Source organism: Panthera onca, chromosome B3 (assembly GCF_046562875.1).
Source record: "Panthera onca isolate mPanOnc1 chromosome B3, mPanOnc1 haplotype 2, whole genome shotgun sequence".
Taxonomy (NCBI): domain Eukaryota; kingdom Metazoa; phylum Chordata; class Mammalia; order Carnivora; family Felidae; genus Panthera; species Panthera onca.
In genome coordinates, this window is record NC_138344.1 from 27744974 (window position 1) to 27772797 (window position 27824).

At 36.1% G+C, this 27824-nt stretch overlaps 1 protein-coding gene across 5 annotated transcripts in view; it reads right to left on the reverse strand.

Annotated features, from left to right (window-relative positions):
* HERC2 (HECT and RLD domain containing E3 ubiquitin protein ligase 2) overlaps positions 1–27824 on the reverse strand; it is a 273779-nt gene that overhangs the window by 68311 nt on the left and 177644 nt on the right. For all 5 annotated transcript variants that reach the window (XM_078448928.1, XM_078448927.1, XM_078448930.2 and 2 more), the window contains 11 exons: positions 27442–27610; positions 27216–27341; positions 23341–23449; positions 23086–23225; positions 14719–14909; positions 13680–13785; positions 13499–13590; positions 9976–10151; positions 2073–2184; positions 298–379; positions 48–191 (listed from right to left, as the gene is read on the reverse strand). In XM_078448928.1, the coding sequence (XP_078305054.1) occupies positions 48–191; positions 298–379; positions 2073–2184; positions 9976–10151; positions 13499–13590; positions 13680–13785; positions 14719–14909; positions 23086–23225; positions 23341–23449; positions 27216–27341; positions 27442–27610 (1447 nt within the window). The remainder of the gene's footprint in view (positions 1–47; positions 192–297; positions 380–2072; positions 2185–9975; positions 10152–13498; positions 13591–13679; positions 13786–14718; positions 14910–23085; positions 23226–23340; positions 23450–27215; positions 27342–27441; positions 27611–27824) is intronic.

A 27824-nucleotide genomic window follows, 5' to 3' on the forward strand; every position in this document is an offset into this window, starting at 1 on the left:
TGAGCAAAAGGCTTATCTGCATACAAGTGCCAACTCTGGCCCGGTACCTGAATGAACAGCCACCTTCTTGACCACGTAACTGCTAAGAGCTGTAATCTGCCGAGGGATGGGCACAGTCCCACTAGAGATGCCCAGCCCCAGCCGGCCATTTGTGGCTTCTCCACAGGCATATACCTTCCCTTCCACAGTCACTGCAAAGAACAAGAAGGAGGATAGGATTCACTTTTCACAACATAACAACTATGTTTTTAGTGCTAAGCATAATTTAAAAATTTTTTAGTGTAAGAATAATCATACCTGCAAACAAACTTTTAGAACCACCAGCCACCTGTACTACATTCAAAGCAGATAGTGTCTCCGAGAACGAAGGAACTTTTATCTAGAACAGGATTTGTTGTTAAGCAAAAGAAGGAAAAAAATAATTTTATTTACACGTTTAAAATTACATGTAAACTTTGTAATTTGGATGGTTATATTAACCAAAGATGTTCTTTTCTCTAAGAGATGCAGTACAGTATTCTAAAGATGAAATGATATGCTGAGATCTACTTTAAACAGGGGTGGAGGTGTAAAATAAATAAAGACAAAAACCATGACCCTCTACTGTTAATGGTTGAAGCTGGACAGGAACATGAGGGCTCAGGTCCCTATTCTTTCTACCTGCTATGTCTGAAAAGCTCCACAATAAAAGGTGAAAAATAAAATATATATAATGTAAAGATGTAACCCAGCATCTGGTAAACATTTTATTTCATGTCACTTCCTGCTCATTCTTATTGATTCTGACATCTCTCAGAAATTATGTGCTTCAATTTCCCATTGGTATGGGTATGACTTAATTTAAAATTCTTAAAGACTTTATCTTTATAATTCCCCAAAATTATCAGATAATCACTACTCCAGCACCAGAAAGAATCTTCATCATAACCATGGAATGCCAAATCTATGCTTCACGTGCAAACTCCAACAAATCCTCTATACAGCCCCACACCATTACAACTGAGACTCCCAGAGCTTACTGCCCCCTGCCCACCTCCAAATGGAGCCTTGGGGCTTTAAAACACAAATTGATTCAAGGATGTTCAAATAAAGATGAAAATTTATTGTATTTGAAAGGGGACACTTAAAATGAGTTCTAACTTTCCTTATCAGCTTCTCAACAATGCAAGTTAATAAGGGATCTTATGATGGGTGAAGTCTCACAGAATACTGAAAGGCAGAGACACTTATCGGAAGGGAAACTATTTCCAGGCACTAAATTTCGAGTAATTTGTTTTGTGGCTCCTTGGTTAAGAGACACTAAGTAACATAACAGATGCTGAATTCAACCCTAGTTCAAATGCATCATTTGTTGTACCTAGTGTTTAAATGACATCTTCCTCGGGGCGCCTGGGTGGCGCAGTCGGTTAAGCGTCCGACTTCAGCCAGGTCACGATCTCACGGTCCATGAGTTCGAGCCCCACGTCAGGCTCTGGGCTGATGGCTCGGAGCCTGGAGCCTGTTTCTGATTCTGTGTCTCCCTCTCTCTCTGCCCCTCCCCCGTTCATGCTATGTCTCTCTCTGTCCCAAAAATAAATAAAAAACGTTGAAAAAAAAAAATTTAAAAAAAAATAAAATAAAATAAATGACATCTTCCTCATCTTTATGCCACTATGGCATTTTTTACACATTATTTTGTTCATGGTTAGCGAAAATGTTTATTGTACTGAAGGCAAAACATAATTACAGTCTATAATTTTCATCTGTTTGTCAAATCTTTCCAAAAGTATATTTTCTAGTTTAAAAAACAGCAATAATACCACTACATCTGAAGTGCACTATTTTCTAAGGACAGAGGCTTTAATAGAAACTAAATCTGATAATGTCTGCAAGTTCATATCAAGAATGTCTTTAGAAAAGCCAATTTACACAACAACTTATAGAAGGTAAACCATCATAAAAACCTCCAAAGAGGTCTGATTATTTTTGAGCCTCTCTGGGACAAAGGCACCAGCAAAGATCCTCCTCGATCATGTAATGACAGGTGATGACAGGTGAGTGTCAGGTGAGGAACTTCAGGCAGAGAGGGATACCTTAGAGCCCTTCAGGCCGCCCAGCTGGTCCTTGTCATTCAGTCCCCACACAAACACTTTGGTTCTTATTGTAGCCGCTGATTCCAGCCCTGCAGCCTTCTTTCTAATAAGGCTAACCAAACAAAAAAGACAGAAATAGAAGTCATTTAATATAAAAATTTTTTTTAAACAAAAAGGAAAGCAACCTCAAGCAAGCAAAGTTTGCTGGTTATTATCAGAAACTCTTAAGAGTTTTGTTTTAATACAACAAAACCTCAAGTAAATACACAAGTTAGCATTCCAGAGGGTCAAAATTTCTAGATGCCATCATAATACCTTTCAATACTGTAATTTAACTCTAGCCTTGTTTTTGGCGGAGACCTTTCTATGACACACTATGAAGCTCTCTTTCTTCTTACACATCAAGTTGAACAAAACAACTGTTTTACTGTCTCACAGATATACCCGCCCAATGCCTCAATACACAACTACTACAGATGTTAAATTCAGAGAACACTTAATGATTAAATGGCCTCAGGAATCACCACTGGGCCTGGCATTGTGGCAATGTCCGTAAATCTAAATAAACAACTGGTTTATTAAACAATAAACGTTTTTCCCCTCAAAGAAGTAATAAAATAGATTTAGCCATATGACTTTTGAGGTACTCTAACACAGATACATGTCCCAAAGCAAAATGTAATTTTTATCCTTCACACCCTCTGCCCTCCACATAGGGCAGCTGGGCTAGAGATCCCCCACCTCCTTGCTCTCCTGAGGGGCCTGCTCTGTACCCCAAGGCTCCTGAAGCAAAGCTCTGGCTACTGGCTCGCACCACCTTGCTCATTAAATCTCCTGACCTGCCCTCAATGGGTTGGAAGTTGAATCAATAAAGTACTCCAGTTCTTGAACTCGAGACCACCAAGTAAATGGGACAGTGTTAGATTTTCTTCGTTGTCAGGTAATGCCAGCTACTAAGGAACTGCTTCTTCTGTATTTACGGTGTTTGCCTTTTTGTTTGCTTTTGCTCTATTTTTATAAGTGAGGATGGAAAAGTGAAGGCTCGAGACTGGATTCCAGATAAGTAAGATTTTTGTAATACATTATATACTAATGAATATTTACTTTCAGGGATCAAAATATTATGGGTTGGGAATAAAAATGTAGGAAAATTCTTTCATCTGATACCAGGCAAAAGAGAACAAGTAATGTATATTGTAAGTACAGATCTTCCTCCACTTACAATGGTATTATACCCCAATAAATTCATCATAAATAGAAAATACCATAAGTTGAAATGCATTTTAAAACTGCACCTAACCTATTGAAAATCATAGCTTAGCCTACCCTACCTTGAACATGCAGAGAACACTTAGTCTACAGTTGGACAAAATAGACAAAGCCTATTTTATAATAAAGTGTTGAGTATCTCATGTAATTTCTTGAATACTGTACTGAAAATGAAAAACAGAATGGTATAGGAACAGAATGGCTATAATAAGTATATTGGTTATTTACCCTTGTGATCACATGGCTGGGAGCTAAGGCTTGCTGCTGCCATCCAGTATTAAAAGAGAGGATTGTACCACAAATTGCTAATTTGGGAAAAGATCAAAATTCAAAATTCCAAGTATGGCTTCTACTGAATGTGTATCACTTTTGACTTTCGTAAAGTTGAAAACTTACAAGTCAAACTACTGTAAATCAGGGACCATGTATCTTTGACATACTTACAACACATTTTAGTCAAAAATATGTATGGGACACCAAGAGTGATATGCAAGAAATGAAACAACTGGTACCATGTAATTATCAACCAGCAGGAATGGAGGTCAGTGGGTAGTTAGTGTGGGCAGGGAAGACTGTCTGGACTACTCATTCACCCTGAAATCGTTAGCTAATTAAAATCTGACAGGAAAAAACATTACATTCAAATACCTAGAATTACTTTGTTAATGTATTCAATTATGTAAAAATTTCATCAATGAGTACAGCTCAAACATTTTTGGTTATCTCATGTATATAGTACATGTATTTACATATTTGCCCAATTCATTTTCATAGCTACTGAATAAGAATATGCAAATCTATAGATCTTCCTCTTAAAAATCTCAATGATTCATTTAAGGAAACTGGAATTTTCCTTCCTTAATTAACGTATATAGATACCATCAGTTTGAACCATAACATACAATATGATATATATTCTAGATGAGGTAGTGTCATATATACTATTTTCTTTTCAGTTTCAGTGCAAAGGTTCCAAAATAAAACACGACAGAATCCAAACCCAAGATCACAGAACCCCAGAATAACCTGATTCATTACCACAGTTGCCACCCATTCACGACTAAGAGAATGTGTTTTAATAACAGTGAGAGGCAGAGCTCCTCTGTTTCTAAAAGAAAGACAGCTTACATTGTCTAAAAAACTAAAAAACACTTAGTGAAAAGGGCAGTGCAGAAGAACTCAGCTAGCACTAGGGTACCTGCCTCCTTCTAGTATCCACAAGGAACAGGTTACACTAGCAGGACAACAGTAACACGTATCAACTGACTTTGTATATCATTTGATTTAGCAATGTACTTTTAGCAATTTCTCTAGGGAAATACAACTTATCTGAGGAAAGTGATTTATCTACGTTGTTTTCTACTGGGACGTGAACAGAGCTCAAACATCTGCCTACACACTCCAGTCCTCCATAAACATCTTAGAATTAAAAAAGCGATAGGAATGCAAGCAGTTGCAGCCACTCTGGAAAACAGTATGGAGGTTCCTCAAAAAACTAAAAATAGAACTACCCTACGACCCAGCAATTGCACTACTAGGAATTTATCCATGGGATACAGGTGTGCTGTTTCGAAGGGACACATGCACCCCCATGTTTATAGCAGCACTATCAACAATAGCCAAAGTATGGAAAGAGCCCAAATGTTCATCAATGGATGAATGGATAAAGAAGATGTGGTATATATATATACAATGGAGTATTACTTGGCAATCGAAAACAACGAAATCTTGCCATCTGCCACTACGTGGATGGAACTGGAGGGTATTATACTAAGTGAAATTAGTCAGTCAGAGAAAGACAAAAATCATATGACTTCACTCATATAAGGACTCTAAGAGACAAAACAGATGAACATAAGGGAAGGGAAACAAAAATTATATAAAAACAGGAAGGGGGACAAAACAGAAGAGACTCATAAATATGGAGAACAAACTGAGGTTACAAGAGAGGTTGTGGGAAGGGGGATGGGCTAAATGGGTAAGGGGCATTAAGGAATCTACTCCTGAAATCATTGTTTCACTATAGGCTAATTTGGATGTAAATTTTAAAAAATAAAAAATAAAATTAAAAAAGAAAGAAAGACAGAAAGAAAGAACCTATAATCTAGATATATTTCAGAAGTAGTTAGATTTCAGTCTAAAAGCCATCTTGGATTTTTATATATATTTAAATTTTTTTCTGTACAAGATAGATATTGGTTTTACTATTTGTATGAATTTTTCTATTTTATGAAAATTTCTTACTTATGCCTTAAGAAACAAAGCCATTTGAATATAACCCACACACAACACTTGAAAATGCACTGTTTTCTGGGGTGCCTGGGTGGCTCAGTTAAACGTTCAAGTTCAGCTCAGGTCATGATCTCACAGTTTGTGAGTTCGAGCCCCGCATTGGGCTCTGTGCTGACAGCTAAGAGCCTGGAACCTGCTTCAGATTCTGTGTCTCCTTCTCTCTCTGCCCCTCCTTAACTTGTGCTCTGTCTCTCTAGGTCATAAATAATGTATGTATGTATGTATGTATGTATGTATGTATGTATGTATGTATGTATGTAAGGGGAAAAAAAGAATTAAAAAAATGAATGTGCAGAAACCTGGCAGATGTCTTTCTTAACCCTTGGTATATGTTATTCCCCTGCCCGAAACACCTTTTTCTGCCCACTTTGTTTTGAAAACTCTGACTTTTCCTGAAAGTATGCCTTTGGAGAGAGTTTTTCTTGTTCTCCTGACAGATCAATGCTCTTTTGTAGATCATCGGTCTTTTGTTTGACTCTCAAAGCACCATGCATTTCTCCTTCATGCACTTTCCACAGCCACTCTGATGATGAATTCTGATGTGTGTCTTTGTCTTAATTTGCATATTCACCACAGCATTCACAGGACAGAAAATAGGATTTAGCTCATAACAGGTATTCAATAGATGGATGGTGAATGAATAAATACACTAATATTCATCACTATAATATTCATGCAAAATATCTAATTGAGTAAGCAAATGAGAACATCGTCATAAGATGAAATACTGCACTCAATAAAATTACATGACAGAAGACTATTTTTTTGTTAATTTTTTTAGGTTTTTATTTTATTTTTGAGAGAGACAGAGTGTGAGCAGGGGAGAGGCAGAGACAGAGGGAGACACAGAATCTGAAGCCGGCTCTAGGCTCCAAGTTGTCACCAAGAGCCCGATGTGGGGCTCAAACCCACAGACTTTGAGATCATGATCTGAGCTGAAGGCGGCACTTAACCGACTGAGCCACCCAGGCACCCTGACAAAAGGCTATTTAATGGTATGGATATTTGAGGGATAAATACTGCCTGTAATTACACAATAATATGAATGTACTTAATGCCAAGGAACTACATACATTTAAAAAGGTTTTTTTTAATATGAAATTTATTGTCAAACTGGTTTCCATACAACACCCTGTGCTCATCCCAACAGGTACCCTCCTCAATACTCATCACCCACCCTCCCCTCCCTTCCACCCCCCATCAACCCTCAGTTTATTCTCAGTTTTTAAGAGTCTCCTACAATTTGGATCCCTCCCTAACTTTTTTTTTCCTTCCCCTCCCCCATGGTCTTCTGTTAAGTTTCTCAGGATCCACATAAGAGTGAAAACATATGGTATCTGTCTTTCTCTGTGTGACTTATTTCACTTAGAATAACACTCTCCAGTTCCATCCACATCGCTACAAAAGGCCAGATTTCATTCTTTCTCATTGCCCAATAGTATTCCTTGTGTATACAAACCACAATTTCTTTATCCATTCATCAGTTGATGGATATTTAGGCTCTTTCCATAATTTGGCTATTGTTGAAAGTGCTGCTATAAACATCGGGGTACAAGTGCCCCGAGGCATCAGCACTCCTGTATCCCTTGCAGAAATTCCTAGCAGTGCTATTGCTGGGTCATAGGGTAGATCTATTTTTAACTTTTTGAGGAACCTCCACACTGTTTTCCAGAGTGGCTGCACCAGTTTGCATTCCCACCAACAGTGCAAGAGGGTTCTTATTTCCCCACATCCTCTCCAGCATCTATAGTCTCCTGATTTGTTCCTTTTAGCCACTCTGACTGGCGTGAGGTGGTATATGAGTGTGGTTTTGATTTGTATTTCCCTGATGAGGAGCAACATTGAGCATCTTTTCATGTGCCTGTTGGCTATCCAGATGTCTTCTTTAGAGAAGTGTCATTCATGTTTTCTGCCCATTTCTTCACTGGATTATTTGTTTTTCGGGTGTGGAGTTTGGTGAGTTCTTTACAGATTTTGGATACTAGCCCTTTGTCCGATATGTCATTTGCAAATATCTTTTCCCATTCCATCGGTTGCCTTTTAGTTTTGTTGGTTGTTTCTTTTGCAGTGCAGAAGCTTTTTATCTACATGAGGTCCCAATAGTTCATTTTTGCCTTTAATTCCCTTGCCTTTGGAGATGTGTCAAGTAAGAAATTGCTATGGCTGAGGTCAGAGAGGTTTTTTCCTGCTTTCTCCTCTAAGGTTTTGATGGTTTCCTGTCTCACATTTAGGTCCTTCATCCATTTTGAGTTTATTTTTGTGAATGGTGTAAGAAAGTGGTCTACTTTCATCCTTCTGCATGTTGCTGTCCAGTTCTCCCAGCACCATTTGTTAAAGACACTGTCTTTTTTCGATTGGATGTTCTTCCCTGCTTTGTCAAAGATTAGTTGGCCATACTTTTGTGGATCCAATTCTGGAGTCTCTATTCTATTCCATTGGTCTGTGTGTCTGTTTTTGTGCCAATACCATGCTGTCTTGATGACTGCAGCTTTGTAGTAGAGGCTAAAGTCTGGGACTGTGATGCCTCCTGCTTTGGTCGTCGTCTTCTTCAAAATTACTTTGGCTATTCGGGGCCTTTTGTGGTTCCATACAAATTTTAGGATTGCTTGTTCCAGCTTCGAGAAGAATGCTGATGCAATTTTGATTGGGATTGCATTGAATGTGTAGATAGCTTTGGGTAGTATTGACATTTTAGCAATATTTATTCTTCCAATCCATGAGCACGGAATGTTTTTCCATTTCTTTGTATCTTCTTCAATTTCCTTGATAAGCTTTCTATAGTTGTCAGCATACAGACCTTTTACATCTTTGGTTAGGCTTATTTCTAGGTATTTTATGACTCTCGGTGCAATTGTGAATGGGATCAGTTTCTTTATTTGTCTTTCTGTTGCTTTATTATTAGTGTGTAAGAATGCAACTGATTTCTGTACATTGATTTTGTATCCTAAGACTTTGCTGAATTCATATATCAGTTCTAGTAGACTTTTGGTGGAGTCTATCGGGTTTTCCATGTATAATGTCATGTCATCTGCAAAAAGCGAAAGCTTGACTTCATCTTTGCCAATTTTAATGCCTTTGATTTCCTTTTGCTGTCTGATTGCTGATGCTAGGACTTCCAACACTATGTGAAACAGTGGTGAGAGTGGACATCCCTGTCATGTTCCTGATCTCAGGGAAAAAGCTCTCAGTTTTTCCCCATTGAGGATATTAGCTGTGGGCTTTTCATAAATGGCTTTTATGATGTTTAAGTATGTTCCTTCTATCCCGACTTTCTCAAGGGTTTTTATTAAGAAAGGATGCTGAATTTTGTCAAATGCTTTTTCTGCATCGATTGACAGGATCATATGGTTCTTATCTTTTCTTTTATTAACGTGATGTATCACATTGATTGATTTGCGAGTGTTGAACCAGCCGTGAAGCCCAGGAATGAATACCACTTGATCAAAAAATAAAAATAGTTAAGAGGCTGGGGCGCCTGGGTGGCTCAGTCAGTTAAGCCTCTGACTTCAGCTCAGGTCATGATCTTGTACTCTGTGAGTTTGAGCCCCACATCAGGCTCTGTGCTGACAGCTCAGAGCCTGGAGCCTGCTTCAGATTCTGTGTCTCCCTCACTCTCTGCCCCTCTGCCTCTCATGCTCTGTCTCTCTGTCTGTCTGTCTGTCTCCCTCTCTCTCTCAAAAATAAATAAACATTAAAAAAAAATTTTTAATAAAAAAAATAGTTGAGGATAAATTTTATTATATATATTTTACACAATATTTCAATTTAAAAGTTAACAAAATATTTAGCAAAAAGTTTATAAAATGTATATCATATCACACCATCTCTTGGAAAAACACAATTAGGGACAGATAAAAAAGAAAACTAAAAGGATATATATCAAAATATTAACTGTGATATTTCAGGTAGAAAAGTTAAACATTTTTATTTCTTCTTTTTAATGGTATTTTTTAATATTTAATTATTTTTGAGAGACAGAGAGTACACACACGTGTGTACATGGGGGAAGGGGCAGAGAGAGGGAGACACAGAATCTGAAGCAGGCTCCAGGCTCTGAGCTGTCAGCACAGAGCCCAATGCGAGGCTCGAAGTCTCGAACCATGAGATCATGACCTGAGCTGAAGTCAGATGCTCAACCAACTGAGCCACCCAGGCACCCCAATGTGTTTCTACATTAAACATTTTTCAAAAATTAAGTTAAAAATTTTTAAAACAACTAAAATTTTCCAAACATTCCTGAGTGCATAAAATTACTCTCATTATTAAATACACTCCAATTAAATATTTGCTTTTAAGGGTGAGAATTTTGCAATGAGCACCACCAGTAACAAATGGCTCTCACCTCCCACTGTTTCCTTTTTCATCTTCTTCCTCTTCATTATCAGAGGCTAAGAAAGGAACTGCAGCTAAATCTTCCTCCTCTGCACGGATCCGCCCCAGCAGGATGAGACCATGAATTTTACAATCAATTCCTGAGCTCCTGCACTGCTTTATTGCAATTTCAATATACCTGTGATACTAGACACAAAAACGGTAAGCTACAGACTTTTTAAACTCAAATACATGAGATACTTAAACTGGACAGCAACACATTTGAGACATGGAATGTGTGGAAAGTTACAGCTCTTTCACTTTAGTTCTGGAAATTTCAAGCAAGTTAGGCAATATTAATACAGCTACATTTGAGTACAGTTTTAAAAAGTCATTAATCACCACGTATGTATATCCAAGGTATGGGACTCATACTCATTTTCTTACTAAAATGAAGCAGCATAATAGCCTTACTGAATGACTACAAACTTTTCTGTCTTAAAGCATTCTAGAACCAAGAATTATTTGGAAAGAGATTAAATGTCAGGTAGTTCAGAGCATTCTTAACTTTTAGAATAAAGAATACTTGAATATATATAAATTAGAGAAAATCACACAAAAAGCCCCACAACCCTATCACCTAGTTCCAAGTTATCAACATTATGAGCAATTTTGTTCATACACAGATTATCATAAGAAAATTCCAGGGACCATGTTGTTTCAAACTTCAGTGTGTCACTGAAGTACAAGCATTTAAAAAATACATCCACATTATTATGGTCATACCTAAAACAATAATTCTTTCTATCATCTAATATGCTACCAGTAATCAACATTTCTGATCATCTCATAAACATTTTTCTATTCTTGGCTTGTTCAAATCAGGATCCAAACAGGATGCAACCTCTCTCTGTTATGCCTTTGACATCCATTTGTTAAAGTTGGTTCTTTGTCCTGCAGAGTGCCCCACATCCTGTATCTGGCATCTACAGTATTCCTCTATGCCTATATTTCCTGTGAACAAAGAGTGATGAGGCAGCATGAAGCACACACACTTCCACTGACTTCTTATTGCCCCAAATGGACCTGATCAAACCACAAGATCTACTACCTAAGATGTCTCAGGAAACACAGATGGAACAAAACCCCTGGGATGCAAAAAAACAAATGAAAAAATGAAAAATTCTACAGGAAATGAAAACCAATTTCTTTCTTTGGCAAAACAAAACCAAGAGAATCAAGACTTAAATGAAGTGCAAAGTAAAGGCACACAAACCAACTGCAAAAAGATATTTATGGGATAACTCCAAAAAATGTAAACACTGACTGGATATTGTATGATATTAAAGAATAACTATTAGGTGTGATCATGGCATTGTGGTTACATTTTCAAAGTCCTTGTTGGAGGTTTGTTTATTTATTTACAGAGAGAGAGAAAGAGAGCAAGCGAGCAGAGAGAGGGCAGAGTGAGAAAGGGAGAGAGAATCCTAAGCAGGCTCCACGCTGGGCGTGGATCTTGGGGCTTGATCATCACCTGAGCCAAAATCAAAAGTTAGACGTATAACTGACTGAGCTACCCAGGCATCACTTTTATATTTTTTATTTATTCATTTTTTTAATTTAATTTTTTATGTTTATTTTTTAGAGGTTAATATTGAAGTACATAATATGGAATAAGGTCATATCTAGGACTTGCTTTTACACACTCTAGGAATTTTAAAAAAAGGGGAAGATATAGGAGACAGTGAAACATGAATGGCAAAAATGTTGATAATTGTTGAAGATGTGTCAAAGGTTTGTGGGGAATTCAGTATCCTTTTTATTTTTGGTTATGTTAGAAAATTACCACAACAAGCCATTTTTATAGGAAAGGCAATGCTAGAATGTCCAATGGCTTCCCAGGAATGATAATATTCTTGTTCTTAAGCTGGTTGGAGGAATAGAGAGTGGGTCATGAGTTTTCCAACTACTCACAATGCTTCATATTTCTCACATATCATGTACACTACTCTATACTTACCAAATATTATGTAATAAATTGTTCTAAGTTGAAAATTTATTGTATTACAATTAATACACCTTTTATGAATAATCATCTGTTAGTTACTGATTTAATTAACTCTACTTGATTTAAAGTACAACAATACTGAGGAGTATAATTAAGACATTAGACAAGCTGCTTTCAGTTATCTAGCAATGAGTTAACAGTAAAATGTACTAAAACTCGGTATTACCTTTTTTCAGAAAAATTCAATATTATCTTTCCTTTCAATAATTTATGACTTTATTCATTTATTACCACCACTGGTACTAATTATCAATTAATTAATTGGTATATCCCAAAATAGTGACATTCAGAAATGAATGGTTTCCCATAATCTATTTATTGAAGTTTGAAAATAAAGGCCGGATCATCACCTCTTAGACCTGGGAAAAGAAGCTGGTACATTCCCATAGACTAGACACAAGTTACCAACTTTTCACCCATGAACAAATTAACTTGATGGCTATGTATCAGCTTCTTTTAAATAACACACTAGGACCACCTTGAACTTGTCTGCTCTTATGTGGGTAGACCAATGACAATAATAGTAATAATAAATGCTGAACTGAATTTAATAATTTAAAAATAAACTCACTTATGGGGCACCTGGATGGCTCAGTGGGTTAAGTATCCAACTTCGGTTCAGGTCAGGATCTCATGGTTTGTAAGTTCAAAAATTCTGTGCTGCAGATCAGAGCCTTGAGTCTGCTTCAGATTCTGTGCCTCCCTCTATGCCCCTCCCCTGTTCACTTTGTCTCTTTCTTGCTCTCAAAAATAAATAAACATTAAAAAAACTTTTTTTTTAATTTTTTTAAACTCACTTATAAATTTTAGATGAATAAATGTCAATTATTTGATATCTATACTATCATTGTACCAATTAAATAAGTCCTCATGAAACAATAATATATAGGTGGTATTAAAAACTATATTATTTTGTATTATTTTTAATATATTTATTAAAATTGTACTGACATCTGTGTGAAAAGATTTACTGAAAGATATGAGACAGTCTCACTGCTCTGTAATAGAGGGACTATGTAAAAGAACCTTGACAGCATTTTCAAGATTTATAATAAACTTGTATTCATTTTAAAAATTACTTTATAACCAATCAAATCAATAGCTCAGTATTTCAGGACATGTTCCATACTTGATGCCAACAGGAATGAAAACAAAAAAGCAATTTAGGTGTCACATGTGCAGGTAGAAAAAAAACCATCACATCTTAATAGATACTTAATAAAAACAATCCTGTGCTGGATGCAAAAACCAGTATGATGTGCCCGGTAACAACTTTTGCTAGGAGCTTTACCCTCACTTCTTACTTAAGATAGTGAGAATGAAATTTATTTTGTTTCCTTTTCAAGCTGACCTGATAAGCAGCAAATTCAAATTATATACCTGTTTAATCTAATTCAGGGGGGAAAGCAGGCTCAATGTTAGTTTAGAGACAATCAAAAAAGTCACCTCCACTGTCCTTTGCAAACCATCAAAAACGATATCATACCTCTGTGCAGTCATTCAGAAGGGACACTGTGGTGTCAGTGGGATTAATGTTGATTGTCTTTAGTTCAATTAGGTTATTTAGGGAATTTCCACCTAGTGGGGAAAAACAGAGTAAAGGAATCAGACAAAGGAGTTTTTATCATATGAGAGAAGATATTCTTTGAGTAAACTAATTCAATTACCTGACACCACAACCAGGGAAGGCATGTAGCTACTGTCAGCAGGATCAACTATCATTTTTAATCTATGAACAAGAACATCTGGGAAAATCTCCAAACGAATCCAATGCTTTAAAAAAAAATGTACTCTCAATTAGTAAAACTCAGCCATATTTTAGCTATTAAAATAGTATCACTGAAGACTGAATCTACATGAGATTTTCTAAATATATGATATGACCTGAGAGAGAGGACTATTCTACTCTACTACTTAATTGTTCATTACAAGAGAGTCTCACTCTGAACCCCAGGAACTATGTGTTTAGAGACTCCTGATCTTCAGTGGCCTCTTTATACCCATCAAGGAGTGGACTATAAAAATACTAGAGTCAAGATAGGAAAAAAAAAAAAACAAAACCCTTTTCTCCAAGACTGACCATGAGTTCAAAAGACGTACACCCACATGTGAGCGCAATCATGATAACATTCCAAAGAGCAACACATATTTGTTCAGATATATTAGAAAAAGTGCTCACCAGAAGCAGAATCTGAACTCATACATTTTATGTGGGAGAGTTAACAAAAACAACAGCAATTACCCCCTTCTATCAATTGGTCAGTTAGATAATATGTTACATATATTGCTTAAAATCTCTGACAATAGGGGCACCTGAGTGGCTCAGTCGGTTAAGCATCTCACTTTGACTCAGGTCATGATCTCATAGTTCATGTATTTGGGCCCTACATCGGGCTCTGTGCTGACAGCCTGGAGCCTGTTTCAGATTCTGTGTCTCCCTCTTTCTGCCCCTCCCTGCTCATGCTTAGTCTCTGTCTCTCAAAAACAAATAAAAAATGGTAAAAGAAAAAAAATCTGACAATACATATTGGATGGTGTATTACTCATAGCTTTAAAAATAATTTTGAACTAAAATATAAAATCAGTACTGGCAGGTATCAACACAGTGTATGTAACTTAGCAGATTTTTCAAAGTTCATTTTGAAGTTTAAAATGGTAAAGCCATCTAAATGAAAGCATTTCTAGAAGTGCCACATGGCACACTACCTTTCCTTGTGAGCCAGAAGACTGCCAGCAGGGCTCACTGCCATCAATAAGACGAGAAGCCTGGTTCACAGAGGATGACACATTTAGGCTCTTTACCATCCGGGACCAGCTGTCCAGCAGCATTCCTGGCTGACTGCTGTGACAACGCTTCAGCTGTTTTCCAGCACGGCCACAAAATATTGCAGACTGTCCTATTTAATGGTGGTCAAACAGTGTTAAGATGTGTATGGAAGGACCTTCACAACCAAGAAATAAAGAATACTACACAGTGAGAAGTTCTTACTTCAAGAAAATAGTAAGTTTTCAACTTAAAAGGACAGAATACCTAAAATAGCTTCAAAAGCTTAGTCAGTGTATTTTATACCAATTTATGAAATGAAGTTTATATAATGCTATGGCTTATTCTACTTGACTGTCAAGTAACAACAGAGTGACATATTTCCAGATGAAAGAATACATAGAAGCTGGGGGAGAGAGGGAGTTCAGCAACAGTTCTAACAAAAGCCATTCTGATTAAAAATGCTGTTACAAATGCAAAGCAAAACCAAACCTGTAAAGAGTCTCTACATCCATGAATGGCAAATCTGGAAATTCATCTATTCCCCCCCCCATTGAGGACAACTAGAAAAGGCAGATAAAACATTTAAAGATGAAAAAATCTTAAAAGTATCCGAAATAACAAGATGGCAAAGAATTATGGGACCAGAATCTAAGAAAAGCTGAGATGAAAAGAGATGTCCAGATGAGCAACACCATGGATCAGAAGCTACTTGTCCCTGATCATAATTGTCAGTAAGGAGAGCCTCCAAAAAAACCACACTACTTTGGACAGCCTTGGGCAGGGGAGAGATGGGGACCAAGAACTGGAGTCCAGAGCCCACCAGGAGAGAAGAAGATAGCCACAGAAAAACCCACACTGTGGGTTGGGATCTCAACAGGAAAAATCCCAAGAGGAAGAGTGAACTGTGCAGTGCTGTTTATTTTATTAAAGTTCAGCATGAAATCATCTCAGTCGCTGAAACCAGCCTGAGGTGAGCTCAGATAGTTACTTACCCCAATTACCTGGAAGACCAACCCTCTTTCCCCTCAGTCTCTGGAGAATGATAATATCTTGGGCCTCAAAATGATTCAAGAAACAATTTTTTTTAATATAATGTCCAGTACATAATGGCATATGAGGAGACTAGACTAAGACATGACTAAAAAAACTATCAGAAATAACAGACAATAAAAACAGACCCACAGAGTCTCTAGATATTGGAGTTATAAGACAGTTTTTAAAATAACCATACTTACTTATGTCTGAAAAGATAAGAACAGTGAATATTTCAGCAGAGAATTGAAAATTATATTAAAAAACAGAAAAATTAAAGTTGTTAGGGGCACCTGGGTGGCTCAGTCAGTTGAGTGGCCAACTCTTGATTTTGGCTCAGGTCATGATTTCATGAGTCTGTGAGTTCATGCCCCACATTGGGCTCTGTACTGACAGCAAGAAGCCTGCTTGGGATCCTCTGTCTCCCTCTTTCTGCCCCTCCCCCACTAGTACACACGCTCTCACTCTCAAAAATAAACATTAAAAAAAATTATTAAATGTAGTAATTGAAATTAAGAACTCAATGAATAGGTTTACTAGCACAAGAGACTCAGGTAAAAAGAGAATTACTAAACAATATCTAGAAAGAAGTCCTGAGGAGCAAAAGCTTAGAAAACATAAAAGAGCAGGTGAAAGAGAATAGAAAGAAGCTCTGACACTGGTGAAATAGGAATCCCAAAAACAGAAGAGACAATAGGACACAGACAATATTTGAAGATATTACTGACTGAAAAATCTCTAGAACTGACAAAAGATATCAAGCTAGAGATTTAAAAAGCCCTGCTTTGAAAGTTGCTGAGGAAGATCTTAAGTGTTCTTACCCTCACCACACACACACACAAAGGTAATTATGTGAAGTGATGGATTTGTCAACTAACCAACTAACCCCACTGTGGTAATCATTTTGCAATATATACATGTACCAAATCGTCACACTGTACATCTTAAACTTACACAATGTTATATGTCAATTTATTTCCTAAATACAGCTAAGGGGGAAAAAAAAGAAAATAAAAATAAAGAATCCTGCTAACCTCAAAGAATATAAATAAAAAGAAATACATTTCTATGGGCATATAAAATATGTGCAATGGCACAAAAACAGACACTCAGATCAGTGGAACAGAATAGAGAACCCAGAAATGGATCCACAAACATATGGCCAACTGATCTTTGACAAAGCAGGAAAGAATATCCAATGGAATAAAGACAGTCTCTTCAGCAACTGGTGCTGGGAAAACTGGACAGCAACATGCAGAAGAATGAACCTGAACCACTTTCTTACACCATACACAAAAATAAACTCAAAATGGATGAAAGACCTAAATGTAAGACAGAAAGCCATCAAAATCCTCAAGGAGAAAGCACGCAAAAACCTCTCTGACCTTGGCCGCAACAACTTCTTACTCAACAAGTCTCCAGAGACAAGGGAAACAAAAGCAAAAATGAACTATTGGGACCTTATCAAAATAAAAAGCTTCTGCACAGCAAAGGAAACAATCAGCAAAACTAAAAGGCAACTGACAATGGGAGAAGATATTTGCAAACAACGTATCAGATAAAGGGTTAGTATCCAAAATCTATAAAAGAACTTACCAAACTCAACACCCAGAAAACAATCCAGTGAAGAAATGGGCAAAAGGCATGAATAGACACTTCTCCAAAGAAGACATCCAGATGGTCAAATGACACATGAAAAAATGCTCAACATCACTCATCATCAGGGAAATACAAATCAAAACCACAATGAGATACCACCTCACACCTGTCAGAATGGCTAACATTAACAACTCAGGCAACAACAGATGTTGGTAAGGATGCGGAGAAGGAGGATCTCTTTTGCACTGCTGGTGGGAATGCAAACTGGTGCAGCCACTCTGGGAAACAGTACGGAGGTTCCTCAAAAAATTAAAAATAGAACTACCCTACAACCCAGCAATTGCACTACTAGGTATTTATCCAAGGGATAGAGGTATGCTGTTTCAAAGGGGTGCATGCACCCCAATATTTATAGCAGCACTATCAACAATAGCCAAAGTATGGAAAGAGCCCAAATGACCAACGATGGATAAATGGATAAAGAAGATGTGGTATATATATATATATATATATATATATATATATATATATATATACATACATACATACATACAATGGAGCATTACTTGGCAATCAAAAAGAATGAAATCTTGCCATCTGCAACTACGTGGATGGAACTAGAGGGTATTATGCTAAGCAAAATTAGTTAGAGAAAGACAAATATCATATGACTTCACTCATATGAGGACTTTAAGACACAGAACAGATGAACACAAGGGAAGGGAAGCAAAAATAATATAAAAATAGGGGGATAAAACATAAGAAACTCTTAAATATGGAGAACAAACAGAGGGTTACTGGAGAGGCTGTGGGAGGGGTGATGGGCTAAATGGGTAAGGGGCATTAAAGAATCTACTCCTGAAATCATTGCTGCACTACATGCTAATTAACTTGGATGTAAATTCAAAAAATTTAAAAAATTTAAAAAATTTTAAAAATTTGTGCAAGATAAAAACAAAAAAGTAACTCAAAAACAGACGAAGAGGAAATACAAAGATGATCCGCTTTAATAGAAGTGACTTCAAGAAATAATATAAACCAAATTACAAAGGAAAAGCATTTTTTAATTATTTTTTATTTTTTTGATATTTATTTATTTTGAGAAAGAGAGAAAGAGGGAGACAGATAATGAGCATGGGAGGGGCAGAGAGAGAGAGGGAGACACAGAATACGAAGCAGGCTCCAGGCTCTGAGCTGTCAGCACAGAGCCTGAGGCAGGGCTCAAACTCACAAACCATGAGATCATGACCTGAGCCAAAGTCAGACGCTTAACCGACTGAGCCACCCAGGCACCCCAAAGGAATAGTATTTTTTTTTTTAGGAATAGTATTTTTAAAGGAAATTCTTTAAAAAATGTGTTTCTAAAATGAAGGAGAAATAAGATATTTTCAGAAACACAAAAAAGTAATTCATTAGCATTACAGAAGGAGACCCATTAAGGAAAATTAAGGGCTATTCCTAAGGTGGAAGAATAATGACAGATAAAAAGGCAAGATATAGAGAAGAATAGAGGGGGTCCTGGGTGGCTCAGTTAGTTGGGTGTCTGGCTGTTCATCTCTGCTCAGGTCATGATCTCACAGTTCATGGGATCGAGCTCCATGTTGGGCTCTGTGCTGGCAGTGCGGAGACTGCTTGGGATTCTCTCTCTCCCTTTGCCTCTCCCCTACTCACGCACACATGCGTGCTCTCTCTTTCTCAAAATAAATACTTAAAAAAAATTTGTTAATGTTAAGTATGTGAAAAAATCTAAATAAATAATGGCTATATACAATACCAATAATATGTCTTATATGGTTGAAAATGTGTGTAAAATTGTAAAAAAAAAATAAAAACATGATAATTTAAATCAAAATAAGAGTAAATAAAGTTAAAGGGAAGTAAGATCTCTGCATTGCTTAGAAGAGAGTAAAAATACTAAATAATAATTAGATTTTGATAAGTCAAAGATGAATGTTTTACTATCTTAATGACTTATACTAAAAATGTGTATAACATACACACTACTCATATAATATATAAATATACACTAAAATGTATGTAACTTCTAAGCCACTAAGGGGGGGGGGGGGGGCTTTGGTGTTAAATAATAAAAAACATTATCAGACCAAACACAGATGGAATGCAGAAAGGGGAACAGAGTACAGGAGGGACAAATAAAAACCACTGAGAATTTGATCACTTTAAATAAAAATACATCATAAACTGCCTTGTAAATACCTAAAGGATCCAAATAATCATATTCGAATTTTAAAAAACTACTTACAACTTATAAGAAATATATTGAAAATATAAGAATACAGAAAGACTGAGGGTAAAAGGCTAAAAAAGATACACTAAGCAAACACTAACTTTACCACAGAACTGCAGGAGACATTCTTTTAGGCACACATTAAACATTTATAAAATCCAATCATATACTAAGTCATATGATCACATGCAAGTTTCAGAAAATGTCAAAGATCAATCAGAATACACACTCTGAATGCAATGCAGAAACAAGTAAAAATGTTGATGTGTTTGAAAATTTAAAAACCAATGAATACAAAAAAATAATCCTAATGGAATTTTAAAAATACTACTACTACACAGCAGTATTGCAGAAAACAGCTTAAGCCTTGCTTAAAGATAAATTTAAATTTTTAAGTTCATATATTAAAAAAGACAGAGTGAGAAAATGAGATAAGCATTAACCTCAAGATGGGGGGGGGGGAATCAATCTAAATCCTAATTCCATAGGAAAAAGAAAGAAAAAGATATGAAAAACAACAAACCAAGCCAAAATTTGTCTCTCTGAAAAAACTTTAAAAAAAGAAGAGAGAGAGAGAGAGAGAGAGAGAGAGAGAGAGAGAGAATAATTAAATTGACAAACCCACGGCAGGCTGAATAAGAAAAAAGTATTCTAAGTTAGCCTTGAAAAGGAGATAACTCTACATTTTACAAATCTACTACAAAAAGATAAGAAAATAATAAAAGTTAGAATTAGACAATTTCCTCAACATGATAAAGGCTATTTATGAAAAACCCACAGCTAACATTATGCTCAATGTTAACACACTGAAAGCTTTCCCCCTAAGATCAGGAGTAGGAAAAGGATGCCCAACTTTGCCACTTCCATTCAACTTAGTACTGGAAGAACTAGCTAAAGCAGGAAAAAGAAATATAAGGCATTCAAATCAGAAAGGAAGAAGTAAAATGATCTTGGTGCATAGATACTATGCCTACATGTAGAAAAAAATTTTTTAAAAACACCAAAAAAAAAAAAAAAAAAAAACTGTAGGAGACAATAAATAAATTCAGCAAAGATGCTGGATACTAACTCAACACACAAAATGTGTTGAAAGTGTAGTGTATATTTCTATATACTAACAAAAAATATTCCAAAAAGGAAATTAAGAATTCCATTTAATATGGCATAAAAATACTTAGGAATAAATTTAATCAAGAAGGCACAGACTTGCAAACTGAAATATCACAAAATATTGCTGAAAGAAAAACTGATGAAAGAAGGTCTAGTAAATAAATGGAAAAGATATCCCTCATTCATATATTGGAAGACTTAATATGATTAAAATGACAATTCTGCCCAAAGCAATAAGGAAATTCAATGCAATTCCTATACAAATAATGCTTATAAAAACAGAAATATTCATCCCCAAATTCATATTGAATTTTAAGGGATACCAAATAGTCAAAACAATCTTGAAAAAGAACAACTTTGGAGGATTCACACTTCCCAATTTCAAAAACTTACTACAAAGTTACCATCATCACAATGTATGGTTTGCTACTGGCATAAGGATAAACAAATAAACAATAAAACAGAACTGGGAGCCCAAAAATAAACTCTCACATCTATGTTCAATTGATTTTCAAAAAGGGTACCAAGACCATTCAATGGTGAAAAGATAGTCTTTTCAACAGTGTCAGGAAACTGGACTGCACACATGTGCAGTGAATGAAACTGAACTCTTACACTATACCATGTACAAAAATTAACTCAAAATGGATCAAAACCTAAGTTTAAGAGCTAAAACTATATAACCTATTAGAAAGAAAAATAGGTATTAATCTTCATTCATGACTTTGGATTTATTGACACCGAAAACAAATATGACACCAAATACACAGACAACTAAAGAAATAATAGATAAAATGGATTTCATTAACATTAAAAACTTATGTATCACAGAAGACTATCAAGAAAGTGAAAAGACAACCCAAAGAAGGAGATGAAATATTTGCAAATCACCTATCTCCTAGAGTTTGATGTGTAGAATATTTTAAGAATTTCTATAACTCAGCATCAAAGGTTTAAAAAGGGGTAAAACACAAAAAATAAATAAACATTAAAAAAATTAAAAAGGGGCGTCTGGGTGGCTCAGCCAGTTAAGCATCCGACTTCGGCTCAGGTCATGATCTCACAGTTCATGAGTTTGAGTCCCGCCTCAGGCTCTGTGCTGACAACTCAGAGCCTGCTTTGGAATCTGTCTCCCTCTCTGTTCATCTCCCATTTGCACTCTGTCTTTCTCTCTCAAAAATAAAAATTAAAAAAAAAATGTTTTTTAATGCACAAAGGACTTAAATAGATATATTCCAAAAAAGATATACAAATGGCCAAAATGACAAGGAAAGAGGCTCAATGTCATTTGTCATTAGGGAAACTTAAATCAAAATCAGATGGCTGTAATTGAAAAAAATAATAATAAATAACAAATGTTGGTAAGGACATGGAGAAATTAGAACCCTTATATATTACTAGTGGGAATATAAAATGGTGCAGCCAATTTTGGCATTTTCTCAAAAAGTTAAAGAACTACCATATGACCCTGCAATTCCACTACCAATTTAAAAAACAAGGACTCAAACAGATTTGTACACCAATATTCACAGTAACATTATTCACAACAGCTGAAAGGCAGAAACAACCCAAATGTTCATTAATGGATGAATGTATAAACAACATGTAGTATGTACGTACAATGACATATTATTCAGCTATAAAAAGAAGTATCCACATGCTACAACATGGATAAACCTTGGAAAAATAATCCTAAGTAAAATAAGCCAGACACAAAAAGGCAAATTTTGGTTCCACGTATATGAGGTACATGTTGTAATCAAATTTATGGAGACAGAAAGCAGATTAAAGGTTGCCAGGGGCTGGGGGAGAGGAGAATGGAGAATTATTGCTTAATGGTACAGAGTTTCTTTTTGGAGCAGTGAAAAAGTTTCAGAAATAAATAGTGGTGATGGTTGTACAACATTCTCTGAACTGTTACACTTCAAAGTGATTAATATGGCAAATTTTATGTTGCATTCTGCCACAACAAAAAATTATAATAAAAGATACACAAATAAAAAGTCTCACTCTCCATCTATCCAATTCCACACCCCATCGAATAAAACACTTCTTAGTTTCTTAAGATCTTTTTAATGTTCTTTATGAAAATACAAGCAAAGAAATCCTGTTATTCAATTCTCACAGTGCCTCACTACTTGAAAAAAAAAGATACCAAGTTACCAAGTGTGTAAGATCATCTTTCCTGTTTTACTGTGTACACTATGCAGTGCTCACCATATAAACATGACCTTTAAAGAGTAAACTAAATACATATGTGTGCACAATGATTTCATTAATAATATTTTATTAAAAAAAAACAACCATTCTATCATACCTGGTTCATTTATTCTGCCAAATGTATGTCTGGTGTTGTGTTTTCTGGTCTTAAAACATGTTTCACAAAAATCAAAGTCATCACAGTTTCTGCATTTGAATCTAGATCCATTGATAGGAAACATCTGACAGCCATCACACCTATTTTTTAAAAAACCATTGAGTTGATAAGAAAAAGATAAGGCCGTTTATTAAATTTAATTACAAAGAAAAACATTCCCCCAAAACAAATCTAGTGATATAAAAATTAACTCACGTAACCCCAGGATGAACACTAGGCACCAACTCCATTTCTGATAACAGCCCGGTCCAGTGAGACTGCTGAGGGAAGTCGACAATGACATCTTTTCCATTTGCACTGAATGCTAGGACACAATAGAAATTGCTGAAACATCTCAGTCACCAATAAAAACCTAAAATTAAAATTAAAACTATACCTAACTACTCATGTGATAATTACATTATAGTTATTTATGTTTTACCAAGAGTATTTCTCTTTTAGAGAGACATACTAAGATACTTATGGATGAACTAACACATGGTGTCAATAAGGGATTAGCTTTAAAATAACCAAGGGTGGGGATCATGGATGAAACAACTTTGACCAGGGGCTGACAACTGTTGAAGCCAAGTGATGGACACATGGAGGCTCATTACACTATATTCTCTACTCGTATATGTTTGAAATTTTCCACAATATGGTTACTTTGTTTTTAATTACATCAAGTCAAAAACTCCATTTAGTATCTTAGGAAATAAAACTAATAATAATGTTAAGAGATCTCTTGACCTTGGGTGAGAGCACTCTGCTACAAAACATTAACTTCTGAACCAAGTTCTTATTTTCAAAATTTATCATGAGGGGCACCTGGGTGACTTAGCCAGTTAAGCGTCCCAACTTTGGCTCAGGTCATGATCTCACAGTTTGTGAGTTAGAGCCCCTCATCAGGCTCTGTGCTGACAGCTCAGAGCATGGAGCCTGCTTCTGATTCTGTCTGTCTCTGTCTGTCTGTCTGTCTCTCTCTCTCTCTCTGCTCCTTGCCCACTCACATTCTGTCTCTCTCTCAAAAATAAACATTAAAATTATATGATTTCATTCATATGTGGAATTTAAGAAACAAAACAGATGAACATAAGGGAAGGGAAGCAAAAATAAGATAAAAACAGAAAGGAGGCAAGTCATAAGAGACTCTTAAATACAGAGAACAAACTGAGGGTTGCTGGAGAGGTACTGGGTGGGGAGGATGCAGTAAATGGGTAATGGGCATTAAGGTACTTGTTGCCATGAGCAATGAGTGTTATATGTAAGTGATGAATCACTAAATTCTGCTACTAAAATCATTATTACATTATTATGTTAGAATTTGAATTTCAATAAAATTTTAAAAAATAATAATAAATTTTAAAAAAGAAGTACATGGCACAAGAACAGACACTCAGATCAGTGGAACAGAATAGAGAACCCAGAAATGGACCCACAAACATATGGCCAACTGATCTTTGACAAAGCAGGAAAAAAGACAGTCTCTTCAGCAACTGGTGCTGGGAAAACTGGACAGCAACATGCAGAAGAATGAACCTGGACCACTTTCCTACACCATACACAAAAATAAACCCAAAATGGATGAAAGACCTAAACGTAAGACAGAAAGCCATCAAAATCCTCGAGGAGAAAGCACGCAAAAACCTCTCTGACCTTGGCCGCAACAACTTCTTACTCAACAAGTCTCCGGAGACAAGGGAAACAAAAGCAAAAATGAACTATTGGGAGTCTACTGGGAACTATTGGGAACTATTTTGATGAGTCAAAATAAAAAGCTTCTGCACAGCAAAGGAAACAATCAGCAAAACTAAAAGGCAACTGACAATGGGAGAAGATATTTGCAAACAACGTATCAGATAAAGGGTTAGTATCCAAAATCTATAAAAGAACTTACCAAACTCAACACCCAGAAAACAATCCAGTGAAGAAATGGGCAAAAGGCATGAATAGACACTTCTCCAATGAAGACATCAGATGGCCACATGACACATGAAAAAATGCTCAACATCACTCATCATCAGGGAAATACAAATCAAAACCACAATGAGATACCACCTCACACCTGTCAGAATGGCTAACATTAACAACTCAGGCAACAACAGATATTGGCAAGGATGCGGAGAAGGAGGATCTCTTTTGCACTGCTGGTGGGAATGCAAACTGGTGCAGCCACTCTGGGAAACAGTATGGAGGTTCCTCAAAAAATTAAAAATAGAACTACCTTACAACCCAGCAATTGCACTACTAGGTATTTATCCAAGGGATAAAGGTATGCTGTTTCAAAGGGGCGCATGCACCCCAATATTTATAGCAGCACTATCAACAACAGCCAAAGTATGGAAAGACCCCAAATGACCAACAATGGATAAGATGTGGTATATATATACAATGGAGCATTACTTGGCAATCAAAAAGAATGAAATCTTGCCATCTGCAACTACGTGGATGGAACTAGAGGGTATTATGCTAAGCAAAATAGTCAGAGAAAGACAAATATCATACGACTTCACTCATATGAGGACTTTAAGACACAGAACAGATGAACACAAGGGAAGGGAAGCAAAAATAATATAAAAACAGGGAGGGGGACAAAAACATAAGAGACTCTTAAATATGGAGAACAGAGGGTTATTGGAAGGATTGTGGGAGGGGTGATGGGCTAAATGGGTAAGGGGCATTAAGGAATCTACTCCTGAAATCATTGCTGCACTACATGCTAACTAACTTCGATGTAAATTTAAAAAATAAATTAAATTAAAAAAGAAGTACAGACCTCCACTTACAAAATAAAAAAGTTACAGAGATGAAACATAGGGAATATAGTCAGTAATACTGTAATAACATTGTATGGTGATAGATGGTAACTACATTCATTGTGATGAGCACTGTATAATATAATGAATTGTTGAATCACTATGTTGTGCACCTGAAACTAATATAACATCATATGTCAAATATGCTGTAATAATAAAAACTTACGTTAACAAAATAAATCTGTTTTGATTCATAAAGCTTTTAAGAACCTGTTAACTGAAGAAAAATGTTAAACTAAAGTAAAATGTTAAATAAACCATTTGTTCTCATGTAACCTGAGACATTCTAACACTCCCATGCACTAGACAAGCACCACCATTATGGCCATTTCTAATCTAAGGTATTTGACAGTGAGTATTATAGAAGGTTCAAACAAAACAAAACAGGATCTCCTTATGCCATTAAAAGAGTTTAAAGATAAAATAAAACCACATGCATTTTTAATTACTTCTCATGTAATTGTTCAAATGGACATAGTATACCTTTTAAAGTACACTGATTAGTTTGAAATCTCTATAATATCACATTTAAACATAAACTGAAAAGAATTTTGTATTTCCAGTTCCTAAATCCCATCATTTGCACTTTTCCATTTCTTAAATTTAGTCCTAAATTTTTATATAGCAGAGAGAGAGAGACAGAAACAGTCCCCAATTGAGGGGGTTGGCCAAACACTCACATATAGGCCATTTGGCAGAATGACAGAACAAGTTTACAGAACACCAACATCAAATAAGATTACCCTGTGACTGTAATGAATCAAGACAAAACCAAAACTGCTCTTTAATCATGTCTGATCAAGTTCAAATCTAACCCAAACCACAAACACAACCAGACACCCTCCCCTAACCTCCAATCCTGGTTAATATGAACAACTGTTTCCTTGCCAATCATTAACTTCATCCTAGCTCCATTCTTTCTGACATATAGATAATAATTATTAAGACACCCATTCTTAGAATAACCCTACTCCTTTAAACTTTTCCCAAAGTATCCAACACAAACCCCATTAATCCTTTGCTATACCCACCTATGGAGACACCCCATTTTCTGGGGTATGCATCCTCACAAGTGGCAATGAGCTAATAAACCTGACTCTTTCAACTATATGTGAGTTCCTGGTCTAGAGAACACTGACAAGCAAAAAAACACTATATATCATAAGCTATCTTCATACTTGTTTTTCTTGCCCCTGAACGAAAAAAAAAAATGAGTTTATCATATTAGCTGATGAAAAGTTAACATCTGGAATTTTGTTGCCTGGATAATATTACCTTTTACAACCCCCACACTTTGATGAGTCACAGATCCCCACTTGTATTTTGGTGTGGTGACTGAGGCTTTGACACGAACTTTATCACCAATCTTTATGTGAGAAGGAGAACTTGGTGGAGGATAGCCTAGAAATTACAATAAGCGAACTATAATTAGTATTCATTCCTGGGAACTCTGTCACTAATTAAGAAAAAAGTGTAACAACTCACTTGAAAATGTGCTCACCTATAAGTTCCACATGAATATACCTAACCCAGTAAGTGCCTCCTTTCTGCTGCCAATCACACTGCACATTAAGGTCATGTAATCCATCTCTATCCAATTTGATAACTTTGCCCACGTCTCCTTCACACACTTCTTCATATGTTCTACAGCATCTAACCATCATTCCCACCTAAGATTAAAATTAAATTAAAAATTCAGTCCAATGTATAGATGAACAATTATACGTAGCATTATCTAAGAAAGGATTTCTTCTAGCACTGAGTGTACTCTCAAAATCATTTTACACTAAGTGGAACCAGGGCTCTTTAGAAAACTTGCTGGCTCAATGTCTGGAGCAGGAAATACACAAGATGAGCATGGATCAACTTGTGCCATAAAGCAAG